Source organism: Styela clava, chromosome 6 (genome assembly GCF_964204865.1).
Source record: "Styela clava chromosome 6, kaStyClav1.hap1.2, whole genome shotgun sequence".
NCBI lineage: Eukaryota > Metazoa > Chordata > Ascidiacea > Stolidobranchia > Styelidae > Styela > Styela clava.
Window position 1 is genome coordinate 1,454,715 of NC_135255.1, and position 27,637 is coordinate 1,482,351.

Below are 27,637 nucleotides of genomic sequence, written 5' to 3' on the forward strand. Positions count from 1 at the left end.
CAAACCAAGCAAAAAAAGGTAGAAGGCAGAAGCCAGAAACCTGGATTCTTTCCTTTACGACCTCTTTTATGGTGGAGAGTTTGTAACAAAACAAGTGCTATCAAACAAAGAAATCGCCATTCGATCAGTAAACGGGGTGATAAGAGATTGTGGCTGACGAAAATGTCACCAAAAATTTAAAAAAAAAACTCTCTGGAAGACCACTAAGCTAATACATTTCATTAAAAACACTATAAACTATGATTTATCTTGTTTATTTGTTCTGTATTATATTCGTTTCTGACCTCAAATGTTTTTGTAAACAGGAAGGCGATGAATTTGTATATTTTACTGTATATATTACTGCGACTAAAAACTTTGGGAACCACTGGTATAGAACATGATATTTACAGTTACATTTCTGAGCTTAGTTGGATTCTTCTTTATATTATGATACTATTTTGTGGTAAAAACAAGTTTTGCTCATAAGATTAAACAAGTAAATTCTACACAGAATAATAAGGACCTTTTTATCAATAACGTAATACCTGTATAAATAAAACAAAAGAAATATAGACATGCTTGTATCCGTAAAACCCGTGTATTTTTTCTATTTTATCATATATATAGATGTATAGACATAATGACCTAACATACTAGCACCAGCAATCAACGATATAGCAATAGGAAATACATTTCTAATGCAGACAATTATGAACATGAACGGACTATTACCAATAGGATTTACGGCTATATTGATACGGTACAGCAGTGGTTGTCAAAGTGGGCGTCGTATCAATTTTGCTCGGGCATCACAAACATTTATTTCTTTTTTTGCGGAATTTCTTTTGGCCGCATAGAAAAAGTAATATTGCAAGCGTGGAAACGATACTATACGAGAAATCTAAAAATACAAGTATGACGTAGGCTACATTGACTTTAGAATTAGATCGTTCAAGTAGTAAAGCTTCGTGGTTTTTGTTGCAACTGGGGATGCGATGTTACTAAATGCCGTTTGGGCTTATTAGATAACATGTTTCACTGGTCAAAATCTTGCTTCAACAATATATTGCTGCTTTTCTTCGCCGTTTTTGAACGGAATCGTTTTAAAAGGAATTTGAATTCTGAAAATGTAATGAGTTATTGGATTTCCTTCAATAAGGATTATCCTTCCTTGGTAAAAAATGCGTTGTGCACTCTGATCTCTTTTGGGACTTCGTATTCATGTGAAGCAGGTTTTTCGACCATGCTGGGCATAATACACACAAAATATCGATCTCGAGTAAATGTTGAGAGGGAAATGCGTGCGGCTCTCACAATACACAATACACAAAGGTTCAGTGACAATTGTAAAAAGACGCAAGTATTCCCATCCCATTAAATGCAATCTTACGGACTTTGAGAACTCATTACAAAAAAGGTCCTTTATTGAAAGGTATTAAGGCGGTTTTCACGGGGAGTCGTAACTTGAGCATATTTTTTGGAGGCCTTCACAATACGGAGAAGTTTGAGACCACTGCATTACAGTATCGCCACTGGAAACGATATTTTAGTTTGAGGCTTGCATGGCGTGGTGAACCAGTGCCGAATGGTATATAATTCACATTGATACACTCGGTTGGACGTACTTATATAACATCGTTATCGAAAAGCTAATGTAATTCTGGCTTGGAACACGAATGGCACGGTTGACTGGTTACTACCATGGTCATAGACCATGATAATTTCAAATTACATATATGAGATTAGCCAGATTGGCTCATAAAATTAAATCAATGAATTCTACGCAGGATAATGACTATGCTATCAATGAAGGAAGCAATACATTCTCGTATCAGCAAAACTCAGTGTGTACTCAATTTAATTCATTATACATAGAAATGAGTTGCCATGTTTTAGAATTAATGATTTCCCCTCTATATTATTATTGATACAATGCTGTTCTAGCAGTTAGCCAGACGTTTTCGTGGAAGGGTTCAAGGGTAAATCAATAAAAAAGTACTGGTACATATATCTCAAGAAGAAAAAAAACATTTCATAAGTATAGTATAGCTATGAAAATATTTTTAGGAATTTTGGTGATTACAATATAACTCTTGTTATGAGAATACTCGCCACACCTCAAAAATAACTAGCTAGCAATAATCTACAAATAACAAATAGTATGTTTCATTCAAAAATACCTTAAAATACGAGGATGAAATGTAAATATCCAAAAAATGCACGATTAAGTCCAACAAATAAAAAATAGATTTAATTATCTACATGCCCCCTCAAAAATTGTCTAGGCCCATTTTGCAAGGCGCGCCCCGCCGTTTGCAAACCATTGCCCCAGCGAATAATTGCTGATACCTTTTTAATGCTAAATTACAGTTTTTCGAGATAGAATATTAAGTTTCATGCCGACGAAGAAATGAACACAGGTCCGGTTCTAAAAGACTTTTCCATATAAAATTATGAGCGCGCATTGGTGCCTAAACTAACATCATTACTGCAAACACAAGGGAAAAGGTTCCTTCTCAGGAATGACAAAAATCTGACAAAATTTGGAACAAAGTAATGCAATTTTTAACCCGAATATTGTGCGGTAATATAACAAAAACACGATTGCTAAAATTTATTCTTGTCCTATTCGCTTATTAGCCAGAAAAAACCACAGTTGTGCGAATCATGATGTTAAAAGTATTTAGGTGATTTTCCATAGAAAATTTCTTTTGACCGACAAACCGAAGCTGAGCTTATACTCAATATAATAAAAATATTGCTTTGTCTGCAGGTTTCCCGAAAAAATTACAAATAATATTTATTGATAGATATACAAGTAATTCACACGATTGGAAAAACAAATCAGTTTCAAATTGCATTTAACAAAATAAATAACATTCTATGACTATGCCACACATGCTAATAAATATGGACAAAAGCAGGCCTGTCCATGGATCATGTTTTTCTGTCCCATTCCCATCCCATCCCATAGCAATTATCCTTGTCCCATCCCATCCCATGGGATTCCCATTAGAATAAAATTCAATAAAAAATGTTAAATTTAGGCTGAGCGTCTAATAAATAGGACTACATGTACGAAGAGACATGCAAAAAAACAACATTTACGGACTTTGTTAATTTTATATTCATACCTATTATACATGTGTCAGCCCCTTCACGAAGTATATTGTTAATGATGTATATGTTTCGCTCTTTATAACTAACAAGGAGGTTATGCTCAAATATATGGGCACGGAATCCATAATGAAATTTATTACCATCATTTTCCCGAAAATCATATGGTTTTCGTGTCCCACGTGTCCCATGGGAAATGCTGCTTTCAATCTGCTACGAGACTGCTAAAACAAAACTTATGGTGAAATCTTTCGTTTTAGATTTTAGTTTTGATATTTTATATTGCCGCTTTTAAATCAAGAAATTGGGTAGCGGATACACCTCTTTATCATTTATTCTTAGCTTCTCTTCACCGATTTTTATAATATAGTATTCTAACTTGTTTCGCACACTGAAGTCTTAATTCCGCACAAGAAAAAAAAAGTTATCGTCGGTCTCGTGAAACAATACATGCATATGCCAAGGAAAATTTGTGATTCAGAGAGAATAAGCACATAAGTTTTAAGTCTTAATTCCGCACAAGAAAAAAAAAGTTATCGCCGGCCTCGTGGAACAATACATGCATATGCCAAGGAAGATTTGTGATTCAGAGTGAATAAGCACATAAGTTGTTTGATAAAAACAAGTCAAGCTGACGAAAACTATCGGCGATACTACCAAAATGCCATCGCGTACGTTATTAGATCTTTTTCAGTATTCCAAAAACACCAAAAGCGTGTTCGACCTCAAATTTGATATTATGTTCGTTGAGTTTACAGCCTCAATATATTTAATTTATCTATGAAATTTAGATTTATTTATGTCTGGTATTAGGCCTTCAAAATGTTTAGCATTTAAATTAAGCAAAGTAATTTTAACTTACTTAGGAATAGTAATAGATAACAATTTCAAAATTTATTGCGGGGATCCGTGAATAATGGTGATGAATGTAAATTAGGAAGATTCAAAAGATTATGATAAAATACTTGCTCTTTAGACTCGAGGCAGCCACCTCTCTCAGTGATGCATAATCGGACAAATGCTTCCAGCATTTCTTTAGATATAATGATAAATTGTCTTTCCCGCTGTCAAGAAGTGTTTCAGAAAGCTGAAATTTATATGAGATATTGAAATTTAGGTAAATTTTGTATAATATTGATTTGAATTAGATATAGTTGTTCGAACTCTGTTATTATTAAGTTTTAAGTTTATAAGTTACAGAAAATGTAATTTGACAGGAGCACAGAGAAGTTATGCGTATACTTTAGATCAGTGTTTCCCAACCCGAGTCCGCGGTCTCGCGTTTGAATGAGTCCGCAACGAGCCAGAAATTCACTGTGGGCTGCAAACGTCTTTGCGAAACTTAACTATCAGCCAAGTTAGGATTATCGTTAGAATTTACATAAAACATAAAAGGGAAGTTCATTCACATAACATTATTCGAGTCAATAATTACTGGTTAATGAGTAGGACTGGGCATATACTTCAATATTCAACTATTAGAATAGCAATTTTCTATTCGAAAATTTGGTAACAGGTGACGCGTCGCTTAATCAAATGATTAGATTTCACAACTCACTTACGGATTTCCGACGAAAACACACGCTTCAATAGAGTTCGCGAGTTCGAACAACGAAAAATAATTTTTTTTTTCTGGTAGGTGCCAATGGTGGCAACCCAAATTTTCTAAATTGAAAAGCGGCAATACAAAATACTAAAAATAAAACGGATAACACCATAAGTTTTGTTTTATGATTGTTTTATGATTTTATGATTAAAATCATCACAATTAACTTAATAGTAAAGCAAGGCGATGAGTATGTATTTTTGATTTACTAATAAAGTTTAAATATCTTTTTAATAAGTACTAAATCAAGTTGTACTTTCTGGAACTTTATAGCAGAAAGTAATATTTTTCTAACGGCGATAACAAATTCGCAAGATCGCAAAAAATATGTATCAAAACTAAATATAATCGGGGAATATATTCTCACACTGTTATGTTCGCAGATTGCCGTGGCATTTTAAAAAATGTAATGCTTTCATCTTGTCGTAAGTCGACGCAACCGCGAGTTACCATGAACACAATTAAATTAAATTAGAAAGACATTTTAAATTCCTGTCGTTGTCATGGACTGAATATTGTGCGACAGAAACGCCATTATACTATATACTACATATATAATATACTACATATATAATGTAATGCAATAATGTGTCTCGACTATTGGGTGGGAACGAAAAAAGCCTAATTTTATTTCTAAAAAATGACCCCCGCCTTATTCACTGGGCCGACTCAATAGCCAGAATAAAACGGTAGTTGTGCGAATCATGATATTATAAAATTTTGAGGTTGTAATTTATAATAAATATCATTTGACAGACGAAACAAAACTAAGCTTATATATACTCAATATATCAAAAGTAATAATTTGTCGGTAGATTTCCCTCAATAAATACAATATATCATTTATTTATAGACATGTGAATTGAAAGATTTCAAATGATTTGGTTACATACTTGCTCTTCAGACTTGATAGGCCTCCATCTCACTCAGTGATGAAAACCTGGCACTTGACGAATTTCTTTTGGTGCAATGATAAATTGTCCTGTTTTAAAACGCTGAAAATCAATATAAGTATCGTGATTTTGTGTAAGCCCATTCAAAATTTGAATTAAACTAAATTTCGTTGAGCCCACTATGGCATTTCCAGGTAATTAATTTACACAAATGTTATTTGACAGAGACACTGCAAAGCTATGCTTATGGTAAAATGATAGTTAGTTAAAATGATATGTTAGTGTAACATATTGTACCTCATTTTGTATTCTTAAAGTAAGACTCCTTTCTGAATATTTTCTTCCAAAATATAGGTAAGTTTTAATAAGATACGTAACGGGTAAATTTCGACATTTAATTTCATAAAATCCAAAACTTAGAAATTTAGACGAATAAAATTCATTCAGCGATTGCCATTAAATTTCAAATATATACTTTATAACATATCAGGTGTAGTTTTCAAACTGCACAAATTGCAAATATTGAAATAACAATAAAATACCCAATGTAGTTTTATAACTGTTTTATGGAGTATATGACTAATTACCTCTGCTCAGTAACTTGTAGCATTATCACATTGTTCACGGTAGGGATCGCAAACTGGGGATCGCTATCTAGCAGGGAAGCGCGCAACGCATTTTAGGGGTCGCAAAGAGTACACCAATTTGATACAAGGTATTATATTTATATTACTTATTTGAGACTTCTGGTTCGAAATACAATCATTAAAACTTGTGCAAAATCTAAATCTTACAATTTCGAGAGAAAACGGCGACGAGACGCGGTGCGCTCGCATCGAATTGTTTAGCATTTTAAACAAAAACAGTGGTATACAGGAATCAATAGGCGCCGAAAGTCAAATAAAATGTTCAAATAATATTTACTTGTAACATTCCTCGTTCGGTACTTCGTGTCTTTGCATCTTTAACCTTTAATATTTCTGCACCTGAAAAAAAGTTAAGATGTTGATAAATAAACTGTCGCAGAACTGTAGCTAGCATATTCAATGGACAGTGGGACTGAATCTATCGGATCTTTTGCACAAAGCTCCCGCCACGTTTTAAAATGACATATTAGTAATTATCCATTTGGGGTTAGGAATGATTTGAAAATTTGAATTTCCAGCGCAATCTGCATTCCTAACTTAAACTGGATAATTCCTAATTCTCTTATTTTGAACGTTGGTAGGGTCTTTGTACAAAGATCCAATCTATACACAATAATATATCAAAGTAAAAAGGCTACGGTGAATCTCAATTAAACCATGGATTTTGCGCTACATTTGCAAAAGTTTTGAAATTGACGCATTACATTCATGTAAAGCGTACCATGTTGAATGCAGCTTACGTACTTACGTAGATCAGTGTATCACGTTTAAGTTTCTCTTTATGACAAGTTTATGTATTGCCATATAGCTTTTAAGTTTGGCCTTTTTGTGAGGAAACGATGGAACCCGCTGTTAGTGAGTTCGATACAAAAAAGAATCATCCATTAATCTAGACTTCTGTATTTGGTTAATAATTCCGATTCGTATAGGCCCGAAAACCTCTAATTTACCACTTATACAATAGTAAAATGAAAGCAATATAATAGCAATGAAAACAATAGGTATAAAGAACATTTAGCTCACCTGAATATTGTTTCGAACTCACTGTCATAACCCACAGTCATCTTATCCATACATCCTACCATCCTACACAAAATCAAACCTCATCTTACCACGTACATTTGTGACTGACCAAAAGCGATGTCGCTTGTGGCTTCCCGCGCAAAAATAGTTGACGAAAAAAGCTAACTGTTGTTTGTAATCAAATGTTATTAACTGATTACTTTAATTACTCCAGGTTGTCGTTACGAGTCGATCACGCTATTGGCGCGTGATCTCAAAGATGCAGAATGCAAATGGCGGTTGGGATTTGCTTCAATACCTAGTTCACAGTAATATTCTCAGGATCTTTTGTACCAGGCCCCACCCTCTAAACAACACCCCGCCAACGCTCGAATTAAATAGAAATAGTAATTATTCAGTTAAGGCGAGGGATGCAGATTCAGTCGGAAATTCAAATTTTCAAATCGTTCCTAACCCAAAACCCTAACTGCATAATTAGTTATTTTTTATTTTAAAACGTGACACGGTGTTTATCTCAAATCACATATTTTTGCATCAGTGACGGGAGCTTAATACAAAGAATCCAGCAATTCCATTATATTTGTCTGTTTATATTTGTAGAGTAAACGCGCACGTGAATGCCATCAAAAATGTAACCCTCCCACAACTCAATGAAAGAATAACGTCGTATACAAATTTAGCGTTATATCAATGCATTCTCTGCATTGGCGTACAAATCTTAGCTTATTGACTTGCGCAGCCAAGAATAATTTTAAGTTTTCGTACAATAACGTGCCGGCGATGTCGTTTAAAGGCAGGTCATAATGTGACGTTGTTTCGATGCCTACTGTATAGTAATTTCTTCGCCCAAACCAAACGGGCAGACATAACATCAGCGAAAGCATTAAACACGGTTCTATGTGAAGTAAATATTTAACTGCTCAAGACAAGTGCATACCGACGACAACAACTGATAGTATATAGATCATCTATTCGAGACCATTAAAATATTTGGTGTTATGGAGCTCGTGAAGAGGTGGACTGAAATTGACGTAGCCCACAATAAGAACGTAACAAACACAAATTGTTACTTACCGATCAATATTAATGAGTGAATTGAAAATACTATAATTAATAACTCGGATGTATTTACTGCTTCTTAAATGTTATTAATGCCATTTTGAGTAAACGAATAGATCGCGGAGACCCTATGTCCGTATGAAGCACTTTGTTAACCATGGAATATCCCAAGAAACGTAAAGTTGACAGAGGGCGTCGAGCATTTGACAAAGATTGGATACCGAAGTATTTTTTGTAATAATCCTTCCCGCCGAGGACTTCATTTTCTTACATCTGGCCCGCTGACTAGAGAAGTTGCCCACCCCTGATCCAGGGTAAGGGTATACACGTATTTTAAATATATAGTACGAAAGAGATTGTTTGAATTGTACTAATCAGTATAGCTTTATATCGATATTTTATCATCTTTTTTCAAATACAAAGGCGGTATTTTGGGTAAAAAGGTGTTCAATTAATTTAAATAAATATATAAATATATTTTGTTAAATCGAAGGGGTAGTTTTTCAAATTCATTCATTAGACTGTATTTAATAACCTTGTAACTGAAACTGAAAGTATTAAGACGAGAATTATAAACACAATTAATAAAATAAATGAATGTCAGTTTAAAATTTTTTAAACTGGTAAAATTGTCGAACAAGCCTTCAAAATTGAAAAAAATACTTAAAAATGAAGAACAGTTCGAAATGGAATGTCGATGTCTCTAGGCTTCAGCCTACCTTGTCTAATGGTAAATCCCGTAGCACAGATGGTGAGACATTCACCATTTTTCAGTGACCCGCGAAGTCGTGAATTTACGGAAAAATAAATTATAACACTTCAGCGATAAAAATTAATAAAGAAAAAGCCTTCAACCTAACAAGAAGTAAACCACTGTAGTAGTTTCGATGTAACGATATGCAGCTATTTGCAGTGATTCTGTTAGTATGTTCGTGGAATATCACCAATTTTTCTGTTCATTTTTTTGCAACTGGCATGTTGTTGCGGTTCCCTCTTGGAAGTGCGTGAACCAAAGGAGACAGCAAACTATATTTGGGGTATACAAGTATTATATTATGCTATTGTGCAGTTCATTGTTTTCCTGCAAACAATCCCATTTGAGAAATAAAATTTATTAGACTCATAGACTACAGAAAACAATGTAGCAGGGTGATAGTGACTCCATTGCGATTGAAACCAAATTTAAGCAACCGAAAAGAGCCAACTGAGACAATCACGGATTCCTCTATTGATTAATACCTTGTGACATCAAATTTAGTCAACATAGTGATTTATGACAACAAACCACAAGAAGTTATTGAACACAAGGCAAGAAAGTCGACGACGCCATTAGTCATTACCTTCGCCGCGTCATGGTTTTCATACATTGCGTCTGCTTCTTTAAAACACACCAGTACGGCATTTCATTCTCAATGGTTGTGCACATCTGAGCTGCTTTTCGGTAAAATAAAATGAAGATCATTCTTTTGTAAAACGATTTAAAATAAATTGAGATGTGTAGTAATTTGCGTCAAATCTTAATCCAGGATTTATGATTCTGCTCATATTCTAGATTAGAATCTAGAAGCATTTTTTATTAATTTCTGTCGCGGTGTGCTGTGGCGATTAGACGCCTTAGCGCACTTCTGGCGTTGGAATAGCTAGTCAGGTAATCGTTCCAGATTAGGAACGTAAAGGGTTGACTGCGATTACCTGAAACACTCAGAAGCAACACGTGTTTACAAATGCCACAGAAATAACATTTGATCTGCATATTGTAAATACCATCTTAGGTTAAGCCAATGTAAAAGGCACAAATGGGATTTTCTTAGATGAGATGCTCAAATCCTCATCAAAAATTAGCTTTTAAAATCCAATTGATAGGGATAAGCACCCAGTTAACTTCGTAAATCAAAGCAAATTTTTTCTTCAATGATTCAAACATCTGAATTCGACCCAATTCACGACGTTAAATTTATTATCACCGGTTAAAATTCAAACTGAAGGATCGCTAGATAGAAATGATTGGCATGTATATTGAGGCAACTGACATATCGGAAAGATATATTATTTCAGGATCCATTTCAACCACTAAACTGCTTAAATGACGATTGTAACGAATTAGAAATAGTGAAGTAATTCAAAATATATACAACAGCACAAGTATTGATAATACATGAGGTAAAACAATTTGTAGTAGAGAAAAGAGCAATTGGAGAATGTTGTTCCTTCTGAAATCATACAAAAATGTAAACTAATACCTTTTGATCGACCGAGATCAAATTTCATGCCTATGGAAAGCAATCTTCCTGGTAAGGTATCATTGTTACAAGCCTAGAATTTAAGACGTAAGATTAAAATAGTATCTGGACGAATAGATTGGTTTTCATAAGTTTTTTTCAGTTCGTGAAAATTTAGATCATTACTCAAATGTGAGGAACCGAGGAATTAGATATCCTAACATAAAAACATGGTTTAAAGTGTAAATTTGTCTCGTACGCTATCATTCAAGGACAGGAGAAAATACAAATATTTGAAAAGCATTGCCGTTTTCTCGCAATTGACCTATGAAAACAATAAACCAAAACACCCCTATTGTATGAATTCTATCGTCTAACAACGTATATATATATATATATACCCTAAACTAGAACATAACATTATTCCAACTTAGTATATTCGTGGTAATCATTTGTCTCACCGTATATATACCTTTACCTCAGGACGGCGAAACAAGCGTGGAAAAGTGAAATAGGCTGCATGTGCGGTAAACAGGGGCATGTGTAATGCAAGTGGGACATTTTTGAGACACCGTAACCAGAATATGCAAAAACGCTAGATCTTTTCTTGCTTGTTTGAAATAGATTTTTTGAATATAGTGATATTTGGGATATCATCGTCCACTAGTAATTTCCGACAACGATAGGTAACTATTTAAGGTTGCCACTGTTACGCCATAATAGAATACTTTTTGATTTTCAATATAATATTTGCAGACATTCGATTCATATAATAAATTGCTAGCACGACACCTTATTCACTTCGAGATGTCAACTCAATTGTTCATTTCCGTCAGATATGGAGGTAGGTGTCTTTTATAATGGCCTTACATATTCTGTAACTTTCAATTTTTGTCCTGTAATATGAATCATTATATCAACCGTTTAAATTTGATATGTTGTGACGAACAAACAGTATCCCACAATTTTTTCCAAGCCATTTTGATATCTCTATCTATAAAGTGTTTACCAACCGCGGACTCAAATGAGTAAAGGGCCCCGTGGAATTTCTCAAACATATTGGCTACATGAAACAGATTTATTCAAGGAAATAATAAAAAAGGTTATAACGTAAAGCATTTATATTTCTATCCATAGATCCGTTTAGTTGTGCAATATATTTCGCGACAATATTGTTGTAAACTGCTTGTCTGAGGAAGTCTGACTCTGGTCGGACGAAACGTTACAGATATACATTTGTGTTAGTGTGCAGCTGGACTCTTTAATTTAATAGAATATTTTTACCCTAGTTTATTTTCGTATTTTCTTGCTTTTTGAATTGGAGTTGAAATTCTGGATTCGTCGGAGTCAGGATCGCAATGTAATTATGCCATTTTATCGACTTTCATCTCTCATGGACAAATAATGGCAATAAAAGAAGTCGAAGTTTTCTAACGAAACTCATAGTTTACCAAGCGTCACTTTTCCACTTTTCTACAGAACGCCGCTGAGTTCTTCTTTAATGAGAAAATAAACAAGCTGTTATACAACTCACAACGCGATGTAATACTCAATAACAGCTGTACTAGATTATATATATTATATATATATATATATTATAGAATGTCACGGTATCAGTAACATCATTATTTGATAAACAACTCGAATTTATTTTAGAAAACAGACAAGAACTTTTTAACCCACATTGCAAAAGTCAGTTATTATTGGATTGTATTCGAGAAAAATGTCACTGCAGAGAGGGAGGTAAGTTACCATTCGTTACTACGGTCAAGAAAATACAGTGTTTATAAAGGTTTCCGTACATTTGAACACACGACAATTGCACCTGCATATATTGCTCTTATGGAATTTTTTTGTTTTGTTTTGCGGATATTTGAACCAATACTAACTCTAACCCATGGGTTTTAGCACCCGCATATAGATTGAAAATATTAAGATATATATAGATTGAAAAATTTAAAAATATTCAGGACTTTATGGACACCCTGTATAAATAACACTTGAAAGATAAGAAGCATTAGTATTAATGACAAACTGTCTTGAAGAACTAATATATATATATAATCTCCAAATACAGTAGTTCGTTAACATTTTGTATTTAATAAAGATTTGTCAGTCGAAAATTAGTAAATTTTAGTTTTTGAATTGCTTACCTCTCTGAATTTCAATTTTATGTTAATAAAATCTCGTCACTTTCAATAAATATGCTAATCTGGTCATTTGAAATTTGCATAATTTTCAGAAATTCTCGATCTTGTCGACGAAAATGGAAATGTTGCTATGATTTCTGATGCAGATAATTCAACAGAATACGCAAGTCAATTCTTAGAAGGACGAAAAAATTACGTCTTGATAAGAATTATAAGTAAGTAATCAAATCGTACAAATAACAATCACTCTATATTTATCTGGTCTTTGTTATGTTAGTCATCACAAACATATATATCATAGCACATAGCTCAAAACCCTAAAATATTGAAAAAATATAGACCTAAGTTCCAATATGATGGGCATGAACATCACAAATGAAATGTCCGAAACTTACATCCCTAAAAATTGGTTCAGTGCAACTTAGGGCTAAGTCACCTTGTTTTACCTTGCATTCCATACAAAACAGAAGTTGTTGAGAACAGAATGGGCCAAAATCCTTTTTAGGGGGTAAAAAAGCAGGAAGGAATTGAAGCTGAAGTGCCAACAAATATTGATTTCAATAATATTCTCATCCACATCAAAATAACCAGAGCTCAGGACTTTACTAAGTGTGAATATCTAGAAAAAATAAAAAAATTTCCAAATTGTTTTTTGCATTTTTCTCAAAAGTCAAAATTGTGACTTGGGCATGTTCTGTTCTAATCCGGCGATTTTATGAAAATTTCGGATAAATGTCTCGACTCAACCACTCAATAGGGCGATCAGCCCCGTAAATCTGAAATAATATCTCTTTCTTCTAATTTTCTAGAGTCGTTATCCGGAAAAGAACCCAACAGATATGAGGCATTGTTACAGAACATTGAGAGGCATCATCCAGATTTAGCTGAACGACTTGAAAGAATGTCAAAACCGGCACAGTTGACTACAGCAAAAGACAAGAAATTCCAAAGTGCCAAAAAACGAGGAACGTTAAGTCACATCAAAGCAAAATCTCCCAAACGAAACTCTGTTGTGAAATAAACACGTTTTGTTTGTAATGCTTGCGTCCTTTCTTATTATTACCATATTGCTGTCTAAAATCTATTGTTCTTTAAATAATAAATTCAGTAGCATGCATGTGTGCAAATTTAAGTGTAACACTTGACAAACGACTATAGCACTATCCTTGTTCGTCGCAATCGAATAATATAATAGTTCAGGGTGGTCCAAGTTTGTCGCAGGCCACAAAATTATTTTCGCATTGTTCTCGGCCCACAATAGCGTCAGAAATATGTAAACAACAAACACTTTTATCGTGCAAACGATTGAGCATTGTCTGCCATTTATCAAGCTAAATCATACAAAATACGCCAGAAAAATCACTGAAACATGCAAAAGTTTCGCTATATCTACATTTGATGTGAGATTTCAACTCTTCATAATGGAGAAAGTGATCCCGCAAATGTAAGTGTTCTCGAACATCGATGGGGTTCTCAAAGCAAAATCCTCCGAAATTTGGAAATGCTCATTGCTCACATGAAAGCAAAATGCCGTTTTAGATTATATTTGCCATAACTGCTGAATGATTGATTATCAAATTTTACCAAATGTAAGGTACAGGAGAGTAATTACTAATTTTTCTGAAATATTAGAAGCTTTTTTTGTAATGTTGTTTAGGCTGACTGCAAAACATCACCGGAACGAATTATATTCTCTGGTCATAACATTAATATTTAGTTATCACATCTAAATATTATAACTGTTGGGATATATTCGCAACCAAATAGATAGAAAGCCAGTGAACAATTTAGACTATACCCAATCACACTCGATTCAACTTCGCTAGTTGCTTCAGCTAGCCGTGACACTAGTCAATTCAGTGACATTAGTGATGTAACAAGATGTCGAAAAGATTTTCTGTTATTGTTATGACGAAACAACACCAAATGCGATTTTTTGAATATCTTCCAGCAAAGACGACACGGGCCAGAGATAATGACGCTGCGAGTCACAACTGGCCCGCGGGCCTGGGTTTGGACCACTCTGTAATAGTTATTTCAAACATACACAGTGTTCTCAAAAAGAGAATTCTCAATTCCAACGATTTTTATTTTTGTGAAATCGAAGATTATATAACAATATGCAATTTAATGAATACAATCTCGTGATATGAAACTCTGAATTTCACCTAATAGATAATACTTTACAGTTTCGGGCCTGCATAACAGGTGCCCGAATAAAAATGAATCGAGATGGGATATTTGGTAGTGTTCCCCTCCAAAAAGGTTATATTTTCAGGTCAAATTTATTCATTTGGTAATGTCATGCAAAAATGAACGCATGTTCTCATCACTATTTGCCCGCCAATTTACTTTGCCATCTATCCACTAACACCAACCTATTCGTCCAGTTATCACCAGTTTGTTCGCTTTCATACCTAGCTGTAATTTAAATACCAGTATTTAACGCCCATTTAATATTCAGATTATAAAGTAGCAAAGTAAAAAATTAAATCTGACATATTCGTGTATATAGCTCGCTGATCATTCTTGAGACTTGAAATAAGCGTAATATCACGAAGTAAATGTTTGCTATCTGTTTTTGCAAGTTCAGGTTTGTTTGAGTTAGTCATCATCTAGATAAAACTACAAACTAGACTTTATAAAAAAATGTCTGTGAATGCAATTCCTAACGCTCCACATGATGCCCATGGACAAGTGATGACGTGAAATATGTACTACAAACTTGTTTAAAAGTGTTTAATAACTCAATATAACAAATGAAACAAACACAGAAGAATGGTATACAAAAATAAAATAAGCACCAAACATTTTGGAAATTGTAAAAACGCATTTCACCAGAGTACAAATACTTTAAAACCATCTAAGATACACCACCATACCTAACTGTTGACTAAGGAACATAAAAAATAAGTTGACTTTGGTTGAAAAAAAGTTAAAAAGCAGATAAGTATTATCATGTAACAAAATAAAAGGATGCTGCATGCAGCCTGCATTGTTGTATAACGACTCGTCGCAGGAATGTTGACTGTTTAATATTCAAATACCATTTTTTTCTTTATTTCAATATTCAAATATAGTAATGTTTGCTAATTGAGGGCAAATAGGAAATTATTCAGACCCGAAACCAAATGGTTTTATCAAAAATCCATCCTGCTGGACAGCATAAATATTCAATAATATTGAGTAGTAGAAATAGATGAAAGTGAACCATTGAGTACCTGAAAAGTGAGACAAAAATCTAGAACAAGTGATAAAAGCATCAGGTGAAAGCACCTAACTAAAAGTGAAGAAATTCCATTAGGTAAAAAGCTTCCTTCAGCACTTTTTTACAGTGATAAATTGCAGGTAAAAATCAACGTCGTCTTCTTTTGCTTGGAGTTCCAGAATCCATTTTTTGTCTTGGGGCAGAACTGCGAGTGAGACCTTAAGGAAAAGAGAAAATTTCTTGGAAGTGATGGTGTACATCAAACAAATTATGTTGCATACAATCAAAAAATAAAGTCACTAACTGGAACTCTACAATTTTCATCATCGTATTTAGTTTTGTTGATGAAAAGAAAAATTTTTTTTTTCAATACAAATATGGAACCTACGAGTCAAAACATATCAAAAAACATGTCAAAATGGTCAAATGAACCCTTGAGTAATTACCAATCTTTTTTTCAATTTCCTTCAGTCTCTCTATTGCCTCCTTGTGCTCATGTTTTTTCTGTATCATTTCATCAGTTTGTAATGATGATTCATGATTGTTTAGTTCGGTGAATGCTGTATCTGTTTCATCGAGACTTTCTTTATACTTTCGCAACAGTTCTAATTGAAACATTATGGTAAGATTTCAGATTTGTTATAAAATACTTCTGTGCAGTTCCTAATAAAAAAACAGATTCTCACCGATCTGTTTTTCGATTTCGCTGCATTCTTCAGGCAACATTGCACCAAATACAGCTCCACGTAATCTATCAATGCTAACTGCTTTATTTTGATTGCCACCAAACTTTCCATTGCTTCTGATTCGTTCTCCATTTCTTGTCAGAATAGTTGGACAGTAAGTGAATTTAACAACCTAACAAGATAATAAATATGCTGTGCTTAAAAACAAGTCAGAAATTGACATATTGAAAATGAGGTCAATGGAGCCTTAAATGAAAGTTGTTTTGACATCAGGCTGTGTCAATTGATTAATTTATTTAATTTAAAAGCCAACACAGATAAAATTACTCAAGTTGTAATTAACAACTCTAGGCTAAGTGAGAAAAACAATGAAAATGAAAACGTGTATATAACTATATATTAGCATGTCACATTATAATATAAAGTTTTATTGCATGAAAGTTAATCATGCACCAGAATGATAAGGTGAATTACGGCTATCAATACATAATTCATATTTTCACTGCATTCCTTGAAGGCAATTTTGTTACATAATTCAATTATTTTGTAAGTAAGTAACTGATGGCATTCCGATGATATATGCAGTAAACTGGTCACAATGATTTTAATGCAACAAATAAATAAGAATAATAAACTAAATTATTTTCAAAAAATATTTATCATTATACTACCTTGTTTCTGTATTCATTAGCTGTATCCAAGTCGTCAATGATCAGCGTTTCTCCAAGTAACATTCCAAAAACTGCATAGAAAAGCACAATGCAACAAAGATATTTTAACTAAACAAGAATTCTATACACCACCTCCACTCAATTCTACTGTATATGCTGTTATGTCCTTTAAATTAACAATATACTAAGGTATACATGAGACAAATAGAGCAGTGATGAATAACATTTCATGACTATGAATTATTAAAGTTTGCTTCATTCCAAATGACAACTATAATGACAGATAGTGGCTCACTAGCTCGTACAGCGATATGTAGATTAAGCGCAAAAGAAGTCAGCTAAACTATGATGAAGAGAAATTTCAGTCATTTCATTTCATATCAGTCCATTTGTCTGAGTACAGAGCATGTTCAAAGGTTACACAACGTTACATAATGAATAATACTAATACAAAACAACAAATTGTGTAGATTATAATACATACCTATCTTGCAATTATCTGGATCTTTTGGAAAGTAGAGAAGGTCTCTGGCATAGACAGGGTTTCCTTTTGCATTGGAAAACCCACCAGCAGAAGGTGGTCTCCTCAGATGAGGCAAAGGTCTGTTTGGATCCGGAAGATTTTTCTTATAAATACTGTCGAGAGGCAACAGCTGTTGGGTACCTCCCGTTGCCTTGTGCACTTCTCGAGCCTGAGAATTTTTTTAATGTTAATCTGACGGGTAGTTTAGCCTTGCGACATTAGTGAACATTTAGTAAGTAGGTTGTATCGTAAAACCGAAAACCAAAGAGATAAAGACAAAAAACTATAATTGACTTTAACAGTTTAAAATAAATGCAATTTCTGCATTGTAATCTACAGATTACCAACTTAAAGGTTCAATTCACTACAGCCTGTGTGGTTTTCTCTGACATTTTATTGGAAAATTCATATTTTTTTGCATTTAATTGAAATAATGGAAGAGGCATTTTTTAAAAATCAATGCATGAATCAATTGAAGAAAACTACAGTTTTTAGAATAGTTGGTCTAATGCATGAAACATTATCTTCCATTTATATATTGCCTCTTACAAGAAATAAGAGTAAACAAATAGGGTGGTTCACGTAACCGCTGGTCGGATACGACTTCCTCCACCATCAAATCCATGCTACCGAAAACAAATAACTAATCCCATACCCGACATAAAATGATAACCGGACAAGAGGCCGTGGTTTGCCATATGGTTAGGCCGTCTTATCGGTTTTCCTCGCCCCCGGGATGAAAATGTAAATCCTATCCTATCCAAATAATCTCACTTTTATGTCCAATAACCTGCTTGTATTTGAGCAATATAATATGTGCAGTTTACCTTCTTAGACGTAAATGTAACTAGACAGTCCATATCTCCCATCATATGCCAAGACAAAACACATGCAATTGCATCATCTGACACTTGAGCCAGATGTCCAATCTAAAACAAAAAATACTAGTTACGAGAGACGAGAGTTATGCTATTTTAATGGTATGATGAGCAGAAACCAACCAGGAAAATCTGTGAAGAAATGAAAAAAAATGATCATTTTCAAATTCCATAATTTCTACAAACCTAATATATCACTCCATGATTGCTTAATCACTTATGAGACAAATAAACACAAATAAATTTCCAAAAGACAAATTACTAAAATTGGAAAATTAGTGTTTCTCTAGGCAAAAACGCCTTTCGAATAAATTTTATTTTTATATTACTAAAAACTTTCCCAAAATATAATAATCAATGAAAAACTACATCAAATTCATCTGCATATTCCGGTTGTACAGAATTGATCCAATCACCAACACAACATCATAAAATCATACTTTTCCCAAAATCTCTGTACTTTTGTCTGGATATTCCTTGAGCAAGCATTTCCGTCGAGGTTGATTTAACATGACATCACGTTCACGAGAAAATTTTCTGATTAAGGATTCTACATCAGCAGTTGATGAAATCTCTTTTGTCTTCATATTAGCTCTTTGCAAATCTCGTAACAGCTATGAGATAAAACATAAAGGTAAAACATATAGAGGTAACTAATTTTGTTTGCCTATTTTACATCAAGTTGTGTAAAATGGGGGGATATTCACTTGGCTAACACAGACAGTCCCCGAACTTGTAATAGAACTAAAATAAGGAAAATCAGAATAAAATTATAGCCTAACCCTAACTTGGCACACATACTATGGGAGTACCAAAATGTGTTTTCTACAGAGTGTAATGTCTGAAATATAACAAATTGAGCTGGTTGGAAAAAGTACCGGTAAGTCATGTTGAAAAACTGCCATTAGTAATCTGGTTAAAGCCTTCATTCGAGCTTTTCAAGTCTTCGGGAAACTGGTCATACATGTTACAATCATACATGTTATAAAATGTTACATTAAAAGAGATAAATGCCCCCCATGACTCAATCGTAATTATCATACCTGCTTCTTTTTATTATCGGCATCTTTAAAAGTTTTCTTCAGTTCATTCAAGAGAGTGTGATGTAGATTAAAAAGACTTTCATATGAATTGATTGCGTTCTTTAACACATCTCTTTTCTTGGCAAGTACACTCATTTGAGTTTGTTTAAAACTATCTGTAGAAAAACATGAAATTAGATTTTCACAATATGGCTCAATGCATAAAAATATGTATTACTATTGATCCATATTGTAAAAATATAATTTCATGTTTTTAACAGACAGTTTTAAAGAAGAAAACCATCACCATTATAGAAGAAAAATTTGAGCATGTATGGTGGCAATTGCTCTGGTAATTGTTTAGATGTCAATTCACAATGAAGAACATATTGTGATCCATCTGTTCCAGGTGAATTTTCTTGCAAAGTTAAATTCTGAAACAACATTATAAAATGTTATTAGTTCATACCAGATGTATTGAGAATCACCGTATATGCTCGTTTTACCGCCTGATCTTGATTAAGGGCCCGTTTGAATAGCCGCCCGTGTGAACAGAACATAAAAATAAATAAGGGTCGATGCTTGAATACCCGCCCGATGTAAAAGCTGATTATTCAGTGGTAGAGGACAATAGGAAATAAGAAGCGCTTTCGTCACAACGCTGTTGAATTTTAAGCGCCGGTAGATAACACTCACGCCTTAGGCGTCCAAGAACATAACAGATAGCATTGATTAGGTAACACCATGGTTCTCAAACTGGGCGTCACTACGCCCAAGTGCGTCGTTTCAATATTGATAGGGCGTCGTAAAACTTCTCTTCTTTTGCGGATTTGTACCTGCGGTGCGTAGAAAAAGTCAAAATTTTCGGTATTCTCGTTTAAATCATACTTGAAAACTGGAAATAACAATATATTAATTATTGTAACGATCGAAAATAACAAGTGCCCGTGCTTGAATAAGGGCCGGTTTGAATAAGGGCCCATTTGGTGAGTTGGTTGAAAAAATATGGGCCCGGGCTACAAAACGAGCAAATACGGTAGTCATAAAAGTGAGAATATAGCATGATTTCAATTAACTCTATGGGCAGAATGGTAGATCCTTTAGCAAAGTGGTTCCCAAACTGTGAGCCCTGACCCCGGAAGATTAAACAATTCCTAATTTCCCGATATAATTGAAAATCAATACAGTAATAAGAAAAAACAGTAAAGTCTAGTTATTAGCATTATACGAGTGCAGGAAATGTCACTATATATGTCTTTGTGGTTTTTTTGGTGACGTAAAGCAATCATAGAAAAGAAAACTACCGTATGTCTTTGCTTAGAAACATCATGGTAAAAAATGAAAGCTTCTTGAATAAGAAATAGTCTCACAATTCTTAAAATATGTTTAGGATTGAGTTGACTAAAAACCACTTACGTTCATCACAATCTTTCCATTTTTCATTGGCATTTCCAGTCTTGCACAGTTTCCATCAAACTTCGGAACCTCTGCCGATTTAAGAGTTTGTTCAGATGTTTCAATGATGACAGTCACCTGGCCATTGACGTCATGACCTGTGCTATTGCCAAACTTGTCTTCTAACACGAGCGTAAGATTTCTGATAATCGTTCTGGCCACTTTTGTGTTAGAAACTGTGGGTGTTCCTGGATCAACTTCATGCTGGAGTCTATAAGGAGGACCTTAAAATTCAAATAATGCAATGTTAGATACAATTTTCCAAACACTGCTGGAAACGCTAATAGGTGTGAACTAAATTTTGTACTTTTGACTTCGCTTGTTTGGCTTGAACATAGAAACAACTAATACAGTGGTTCTAAGGATTCATAAATGACTACCAGGGGTTCATGGATTTGCATGCACATCATGAAAACAAAATAGCAACATGTAACTGATTGCCTTTTATAAATTGTAATGACACGTCTGACACTGTTGGTTCTTATTATTATGCACGATTAGTACAGAGTATATTTTATATCAACCCTCATTAAAGCGGTTTCATGAGAATCATGATTTCAGAAGTTATATATTACTATTCAGAGGGGTCCACAACGCTTAACAAAATCATTTTAGAGGTCCATTGTAACAAAAGGGTTTGGGTACTCAAATGTTAAATCACTGGGCCAAGATCGGATGAAAAAAAACAGGAAATCAATAAGTCTTTCTCCCTGGTTTAAACTAAGAATCGAATTCAATAAAATAACAAAAAACAAACCAGGTACAACATTTATCTTTATAATTTCGCTGACCATCAGAAAATTTCTTGAGTTGGGACTGTCACACAAACAAAAACAGATACTGTAGCTTGATGCAATAGTCGGCGCTCGATAACTGTTGAAATTTTGGACACCTTGTGATGGTTCATTGATCCTATGAAACTCCGCCTGTTAAATTTCAAAAATGTATTTCTCTGAAAAGAATAGAAAACAAGAGGATCTAATATTTCCAAGGGATTTTACATTATGTTCAACAAATGCCACGACTTAGTAAAGGGCTTCGTATCACAGATCCAACTACCTTGCAAGGAGACCCTCACCATTGCATGTTGGATAACATAACTGTCAGACTGCGTTCTGCATTATAATGATTCACTTATCTGGAAGAATAAATGATCAACTATTCCCAAACTCGACATGGACCAGTAACCGAATAAAAAGCAGTGGTTCGCTATATAATTAACCCATCTTACCGACTTTCCTCTCCTGGGTTAAATATGAAAATTTGAAATATTTTGCTTTAGTATTGACTTTTGTCAACTCTATACATAATAAAGTGGTGGATTTAAACATTCTTATTAACAAAAATTTTTTTGGCTCGTAAATGCGTAATTCTTACACCCATGTGTGTTGTGGGCATTGGGTCTCCAGAGCACAATAACTAAACTGTTTATAACGCTGGGTTAGAGCAACACGCGGATTAGAACCGTCGATCCTAGAAATCTTCAACACACTAATAATGAATATAAAACTAATTACCGATAAAGGCACAGATTTATCTCTCAATGGTTTTCCTTTCCATACAGCCATGCATATGTGAACACTTGACGTTACAGGCATGCCTTCTTCTGATTGCACGTTAACTTCAAAATCTAAACATAATGTTTTGTTCAATTTTTATTTAGTTTATTAACCACTATTTAGAAAGATTCAATAAGGCGATTGAAGTATAAATTCAATTCTCTTATTTTTATTGAATTTACCTAATATTTAAAGTTTTTGATTTCACGTTTAATTTGAAAATTTTTTGTTTTGAGCAAGTGAAGCGCACAGAATGGCAAAAAATAAACTTTCATAAATCATAATGAATTAAAATTCATCAATTCATCGATATTTCTATGTCTGAATTTGATTTTTCAATATCATATTCACTACAAACCTGGCCATGTTGTTCCAGTAACAACTGACTTTATTGATTGATCATAAAATACTTTAATACATGTCGGTGTTTCAGTGTTTGGTAAAATACTAATCTTCAATTTAGGTCCCTCTATTGAAGTTCTGTTCACAACAACACGTGGCTGTAAATTATATTCTCCTCTGGAAAAAAACAATTAAAGAACAGAACAATTAGCAAAAAACTTGAAAAGAGTATATAAATACTATTGGACATGTTTGTTCCAAATCTGATCAGGGTGAAGACTAAGAATAAGCTTAGAGTTCATCACTCATGGCAGGAATAATTATGTGTGTACTTGAATGGCAGTTGAATTTTAATGTAATGTCAATTTTTTTATTGTAGAGTACATGTGTATCATATCTAATACTATTCAGCAAATAGAAAAAATGAATTACAACAAACAGGCACATCCTTCACACTAATGTTTACGATAACGAGTTCGAATCAAATATTCTAATAATATCTTTCACAATATCATTTATTAAAATTGTAAACTCTTAATTAATATAGTACCACTTAAATATGGTGTTATCTTACAGCAGGATAATCGTTTTAAAACTTGACAGGAGAATGGTTGAGAATCTCTTGTCTAAAATTTCCTTCATCAAATGCATTTGTAATTTGAATATCTACTCGTGGTGATGACTAGAGTAATATTGTGCATTGTGTTTGCAAAATTCTTAGTGAGTGATACTATTTTAGCACCTTGTTCAGATCTTTCAAATTAAATTCCACAATTATATCACCTTTTTCCAGAAACAGAAAACTTTTTAAACACAGCAACTCCATCTATATCAGTTAACAACATCCCTGGATTAGGAGTCAGTTTGACAGCAGAATCTTTGCCAAGCAGAACTTTGACACCTTTTTGTCGAGCTGCATTACCCCATCCATCGAGGAGTTGTACTTTAATTTCTTCCTGGATACGAGTTCCACTTAGCACAGCTACAGGCTATAGGAGAAGAATTTTGATATAAATCGCAACATGAAATTAGAAACCATGCAAAATCTATATATCAGAATCTATGCATTGTGAAATATCAATGTAATACACATTTCCCTGAGATCGAAATTCTGAATGATTTAAATATTTTTTTTTTTGGACTAACAAAATTCGCTGCAATTATTCAAAATCAAGTTGACCTGTGCCACATCACATACGAACTTTTTAAGTATTGCCTGCATTTTTTTTTCACATAACTGTATCCCTTCTGTGGCACATATGAACATGGCAAAGGGGGCTGCCATTCAATTATAGCATACAATGGATATGGTGGGATAAGAACTGACAGCTCAGACATAAGGCAAACCACAGTCTCTCGTGTCATCTTGTGCTGATTATTTGATTTCTGTGAGACTAGCTACTTATCCTTCTTCTATGCTTTTGTGCCGGTGGATCCGTATGCATATATTGCAAGGATGCTGTAGCAAGAGTAGAGATAACAATCCTAAGTGATTCAAGAGTCTTGCTGCACACTAACACAAATATATTTCTGTAACGTTTCGTCTGACCAAGGTCAGACTTCTTCAGACATACATAGTTCAACTGTGTGGTTAAACTAGTGGTTAAAACCACTGAAGCATGCTTCCTGGGTATAAATACTGCCATGCTGGTCTCCAGAAGTCATTCAGCACTTCGGTATAGCACATGCAACATGTGTCATATGTCTGACTTTATATTCTGCTTTTTGTGGTGACAACTGAACTGTTTATGTTTAGTATCGCATATGTTCAATAAAACATTAATTTACACCAATAAATATCTCGTTATGTTGCCAGTTCATGTTGCATACGAGAATAGTTAATCAGCTATTCAGTTCTGATGCATTAACTTGGTATTAGAGGAAACTGTAACTGGCAAGAGGATAACATGAAGTATACTGTGGCGGCACATGGTACAGAAATCCTCTGACATATATGAATTTTTCACAGGATTCCCACATGCAAAATCAGACAGGATAAGCAGTGAAACCTAGGCAGAAGGGTTGATTTGCTAATGCTAAGAATAAAACATTTTACCTTCGAGAAATCAGACCAGCCAGAAATATCAATCATGACAGGAGTTCCAGCAATTATTTGTAGAAGTACATATTCTGTTATTGGTTCACTATGCCCATACATAACACATATTTCTCGACTACCAAGTGGTCCTTGATTGAATTGAATATTGTTCAGGTGGACAGTGTTGTTCTGAAAAAGTTTCAATCACATTATCTAATCCCTACTACAGGAAGTCTGTACATTGAAATATAAGTTCGGTATTCCAATATCTACAAATATTCTCTTGAATTTCAAATCTCTTCAGTCATGCAACAACTGTGTTTTAAATCAAATTTAGCACGCATGAATTTGCATACAAGCTGCATTGACAATATTTTGGCAATGCAAAATTGGGTCTTCCTCGTTTTTATTTCAAAAAACAAGGTTACTCAGAAGTCAAAAATGATCTCTGGGCAAAGTTACAGAAAACAATTGACTGTGGTGACATCAGCTATTGAAATTAAATAGAATTATGGCAGTCCTACTACCTTAATTAAGAACAAACAAAAAAACTAAAAAGTCAACACAATAAAGCTATCAAACAAACTATTAAACAACCATTTGATCAGATTTTTGTTCAAATCAGAACGCAAAACACTTAAAAACGCACCACTATATTCTTCTCAATCAGCGTTTCATCCAGCCCTTCTGCAGATACTCGAACAAGATCTAACTGACTTTCTCTGACGTTAAGTTTGTTGCCATGACTGTCCAACAGTGACACAGTAATAGGATCATTTTTCGTAATTCCAAGTTGAATATCACGAGATCCGACCACTGTGCACTTTATAGCAGCTGGTTCGCCTGCAATTGGCCTAGAAGTAAAAAATTTGTTGGATAAAACTTGCTAGTTAAAGGACATGCAAAAATATTTAGTTTGAATAAATAAATATGAAATTTTATTGTATGTTTGTATTTCACATTAAAATCAGTTTGCAGAAACGAATGGATATATAGCAAATTATTCTGTGATACATATATTTGAAAGAATAGAGAATTTATATCAGCTCTCAAAATAAATAAGACACAAATCCTGTCAAAATGGAGAGTAAAAAAATTATTGCGTTGAATAATATTTAATAAAGACTTTACTAATCGATATTTGAAAATTATTGTATTGGATAAAGCTATATTTTAATAACGCAGATATTTGTATATTATATGATTCATTTTTAAATGAACTTCGTAAAATTATTTTATGATCTATTCAATACAGTAGACATCCAATATCGGCCATTCTAGGTTGGAAATGTTGAAATAAAACAACTTTTAAGCAATACATACTTTATATTGAATGAAAAATCAATATTTTTCTGTCCAGCATAAATGATTTCGCAATATTTCGTATCCCTGACATTTGTAGGAATAGTTATATCAGGTAGCTTTCCAGAACATAAATCTTCTGATGATACATGATTTGTCCAGTTGACCTAATAACGTCAGTAATCAGTACTTAATATTTCCAACATAAAAATCCATGAAAATTTCACTGTACATATAGAAGTAAAAATGAACAAAAAAACTGACATTTCAAGTATGTTTATCGAACATCTGAGTCCATGAAACGTTGTTATCTATCGTACATGTTAGGAGTTTTATGATAAAGAATTTATTAATTAGGAAATACCCTGATTCCAGAACAAACGTTTTTGTTCAGAACAACCTCTCGTCTTGCTTCATCCAGTAGTCGAAAACTCATGTCGGACATTATTTCTCCAGCTTGCCAGTAAATATCGGAACCTTAAAAATAATAGAGTTTGCTGTTTTTCTATAACTCTCAAGCACACCTACATAGTAAGTACAATCCCATCCAACTTTGGGTTCAAAGTTCAAAATTCAAACTAAGATAGGATTGTACTTAATATAAAGGTGTGCTTGTGATTATTAAGAAACAAAAAACAAAAAAATTGTAAAATAAAGAGAAAAAGGGAGAACAGGCCTTCTAGCGACTTCTCCCATTTTAAACAGGTGCAAATTTGAAACGGATTGGTTCCTTAATTATGAATGAAAGCAATTTTTCACAATAACAGGGGTGGGCAAATTACGGCCTGCTGAACGAATCTGGCCCACTCAAGTATTTCATCCGGCCCACTTGTGTCTGCTGAAATGACGACTAGGGATATCCAAGCGAACCAAATTATTTGAATCGTTTTTCGGCTAATTTTCGAATCGCTAAAATTAGGTACCAGTACATAAAGGGGAAACCACCTTTACGGGATGTTTTTCATCGGGCAAGCGGCGGCGCTCCGAGCTCAGACCACTCTCGCTCCCAGCCTAATTGGTTTCCCGATATTTCTCTCGCCTTCATTTTGTGACAAACATGTCATTACTAATGCCCGCCCGGTGGCACGTGATTAGCCATTTCATGCATGGTCATCATGACAAGGTATAATCGGTCATGACGTTTTTGAGAGAGAACAAGGAGAAAAAGGAGACAATTTAGAAAACGATAGTTCTATAAATAGAATCGATTTGAAGCTGTTGAGTTACGGTAGTTATCATAGGAACATGGTACAGGCA

General features: G+C 33.9%; 2 protein-coding genes and 1 long non-coding RNA gene across 6 annotated transcripts in view; 1 reads left to right on the top strand and 2 right to left on the bottom strand.

Annotated features, from left to right (window-relative positions):
- LOC120330772 (uncharacterized) overlaps positions 1–7,391 on the bottom strand; it is a 188,918-nt gene extending 181,527 nt beyond the window's left edge. For both annotated transcript variants that reach the window (XR_013476603.1, XR_005567885.2), the window contains exons 1-4: positions 7,269–7,391; positions 6,523–6,584; positions 5,599–5,700; positions 4,065–4,186 (exon numbers count right to left, since the gene is read on the bottom strand). This is a non-coding gene — a long non-coding RNA (uncharacterized LOC120330772). The remainder of the gene's footprint in view (positions 1–4,064; positions 4,187–5,598; positions 5,701–6,522; positions 6,585–7,268) is intronic.
- A 3,915-nt stretch (positions 7,392–11,306) lies between these two features.
- Positions 11,307–13,809, top strand: LOC120331873 (uncharacterized protein C22orf15-like). The gene is made up of 4 exons (XM_039399040.2): positions 11,307–11,390; positions 12,203–12,289; positions 12,789–12,911; positions 13,506–13,809. The coding sequence occupies exons 1-4, from the start codon at positions 11,354–11,356 to the stop codon at positions 13,715–13,717; spliced, it is 459 nt and encodes a 152-aa protein (XP_039254974.1). The 5' UTR covers positions 11,307–11,353; the 3' UTR covers positions 13,718–13,809.
- Positions 13,810–15,429: 1,620 nt separating this feature from the next.
- LOC120330735 (structural maintenance of chromosomes flexible hinge domain-containing protein 1-like) overlaps positions 15,430–27,637 on the bottom strand; it is a 32,083-nt gene continuing 19,875 nt past the window's right edge. For all 3 annotated transcript variants that reach the window (XM_039397642.2, XM_039397640.2, XM_039397639.2), the window contains exons 26-43: positions 26,745–26,857; positions 26,402–26,547; positions 25,728–25,932; positions 25,097–25,267; positions 23,824–24,029; positions 23,057–23,217; positions 22,657–22,769; positions 21,897–22,065; positions 21,101–21,363; positions 19,992–20,118; positions 19,706–19,860; positions 19,103–19,276; positions 18,612–18,713; positions 17,746–17,953; positions 17,262–17,332; positions 16,591–16,762; positions 16,351–16,509; positions 15,430–16,122 (exon numbers count right to left, since the gene is read on the bottom strand). In XM_039397642.2, the coding sequence (XP_039253576.2) occupies positions 16,052–16,122; positions 16,351–16,509; positions 16,591–16,762; positions 17,262–17,332; positions 17,746–17,953; positions 18,612–18,713; positions 19,103–19,276; positions 19,706–19,860; positions 19,992–20,118; positions 21,101–21,363; positions 21,897–22,065; positions 22,657–22,769; positions 23,057–23,217; positions 23,824–24,029; positions 25,097–25,267; positions 25,728–25,932; positions 26,402–26,547; positions 26,745–26,857 (2,786 nt within the window). In that variant the 3' untranslated portion in view covers positions 15,430–16,051. The remainder of the gene's footprint in view (positions 16,123–16,350; positions 16,510–16,590; positions 16,763–17,261; positions 17,333–17,745; positions 17,954–18,611; positions 18,714–19,102; positions 19,277–19,705; positions 19,861–19,991; positions 20,119–21,100; positions 21,364–21,896; positions 22,066–22,656; positions 22,770–23,056; positions 23,218–23,823; positions 24,030–25,096; positions 25,268–25,727; positions 25,933–26,401; positions 26,548–26,744; positions 26,858–27,637) is intronic.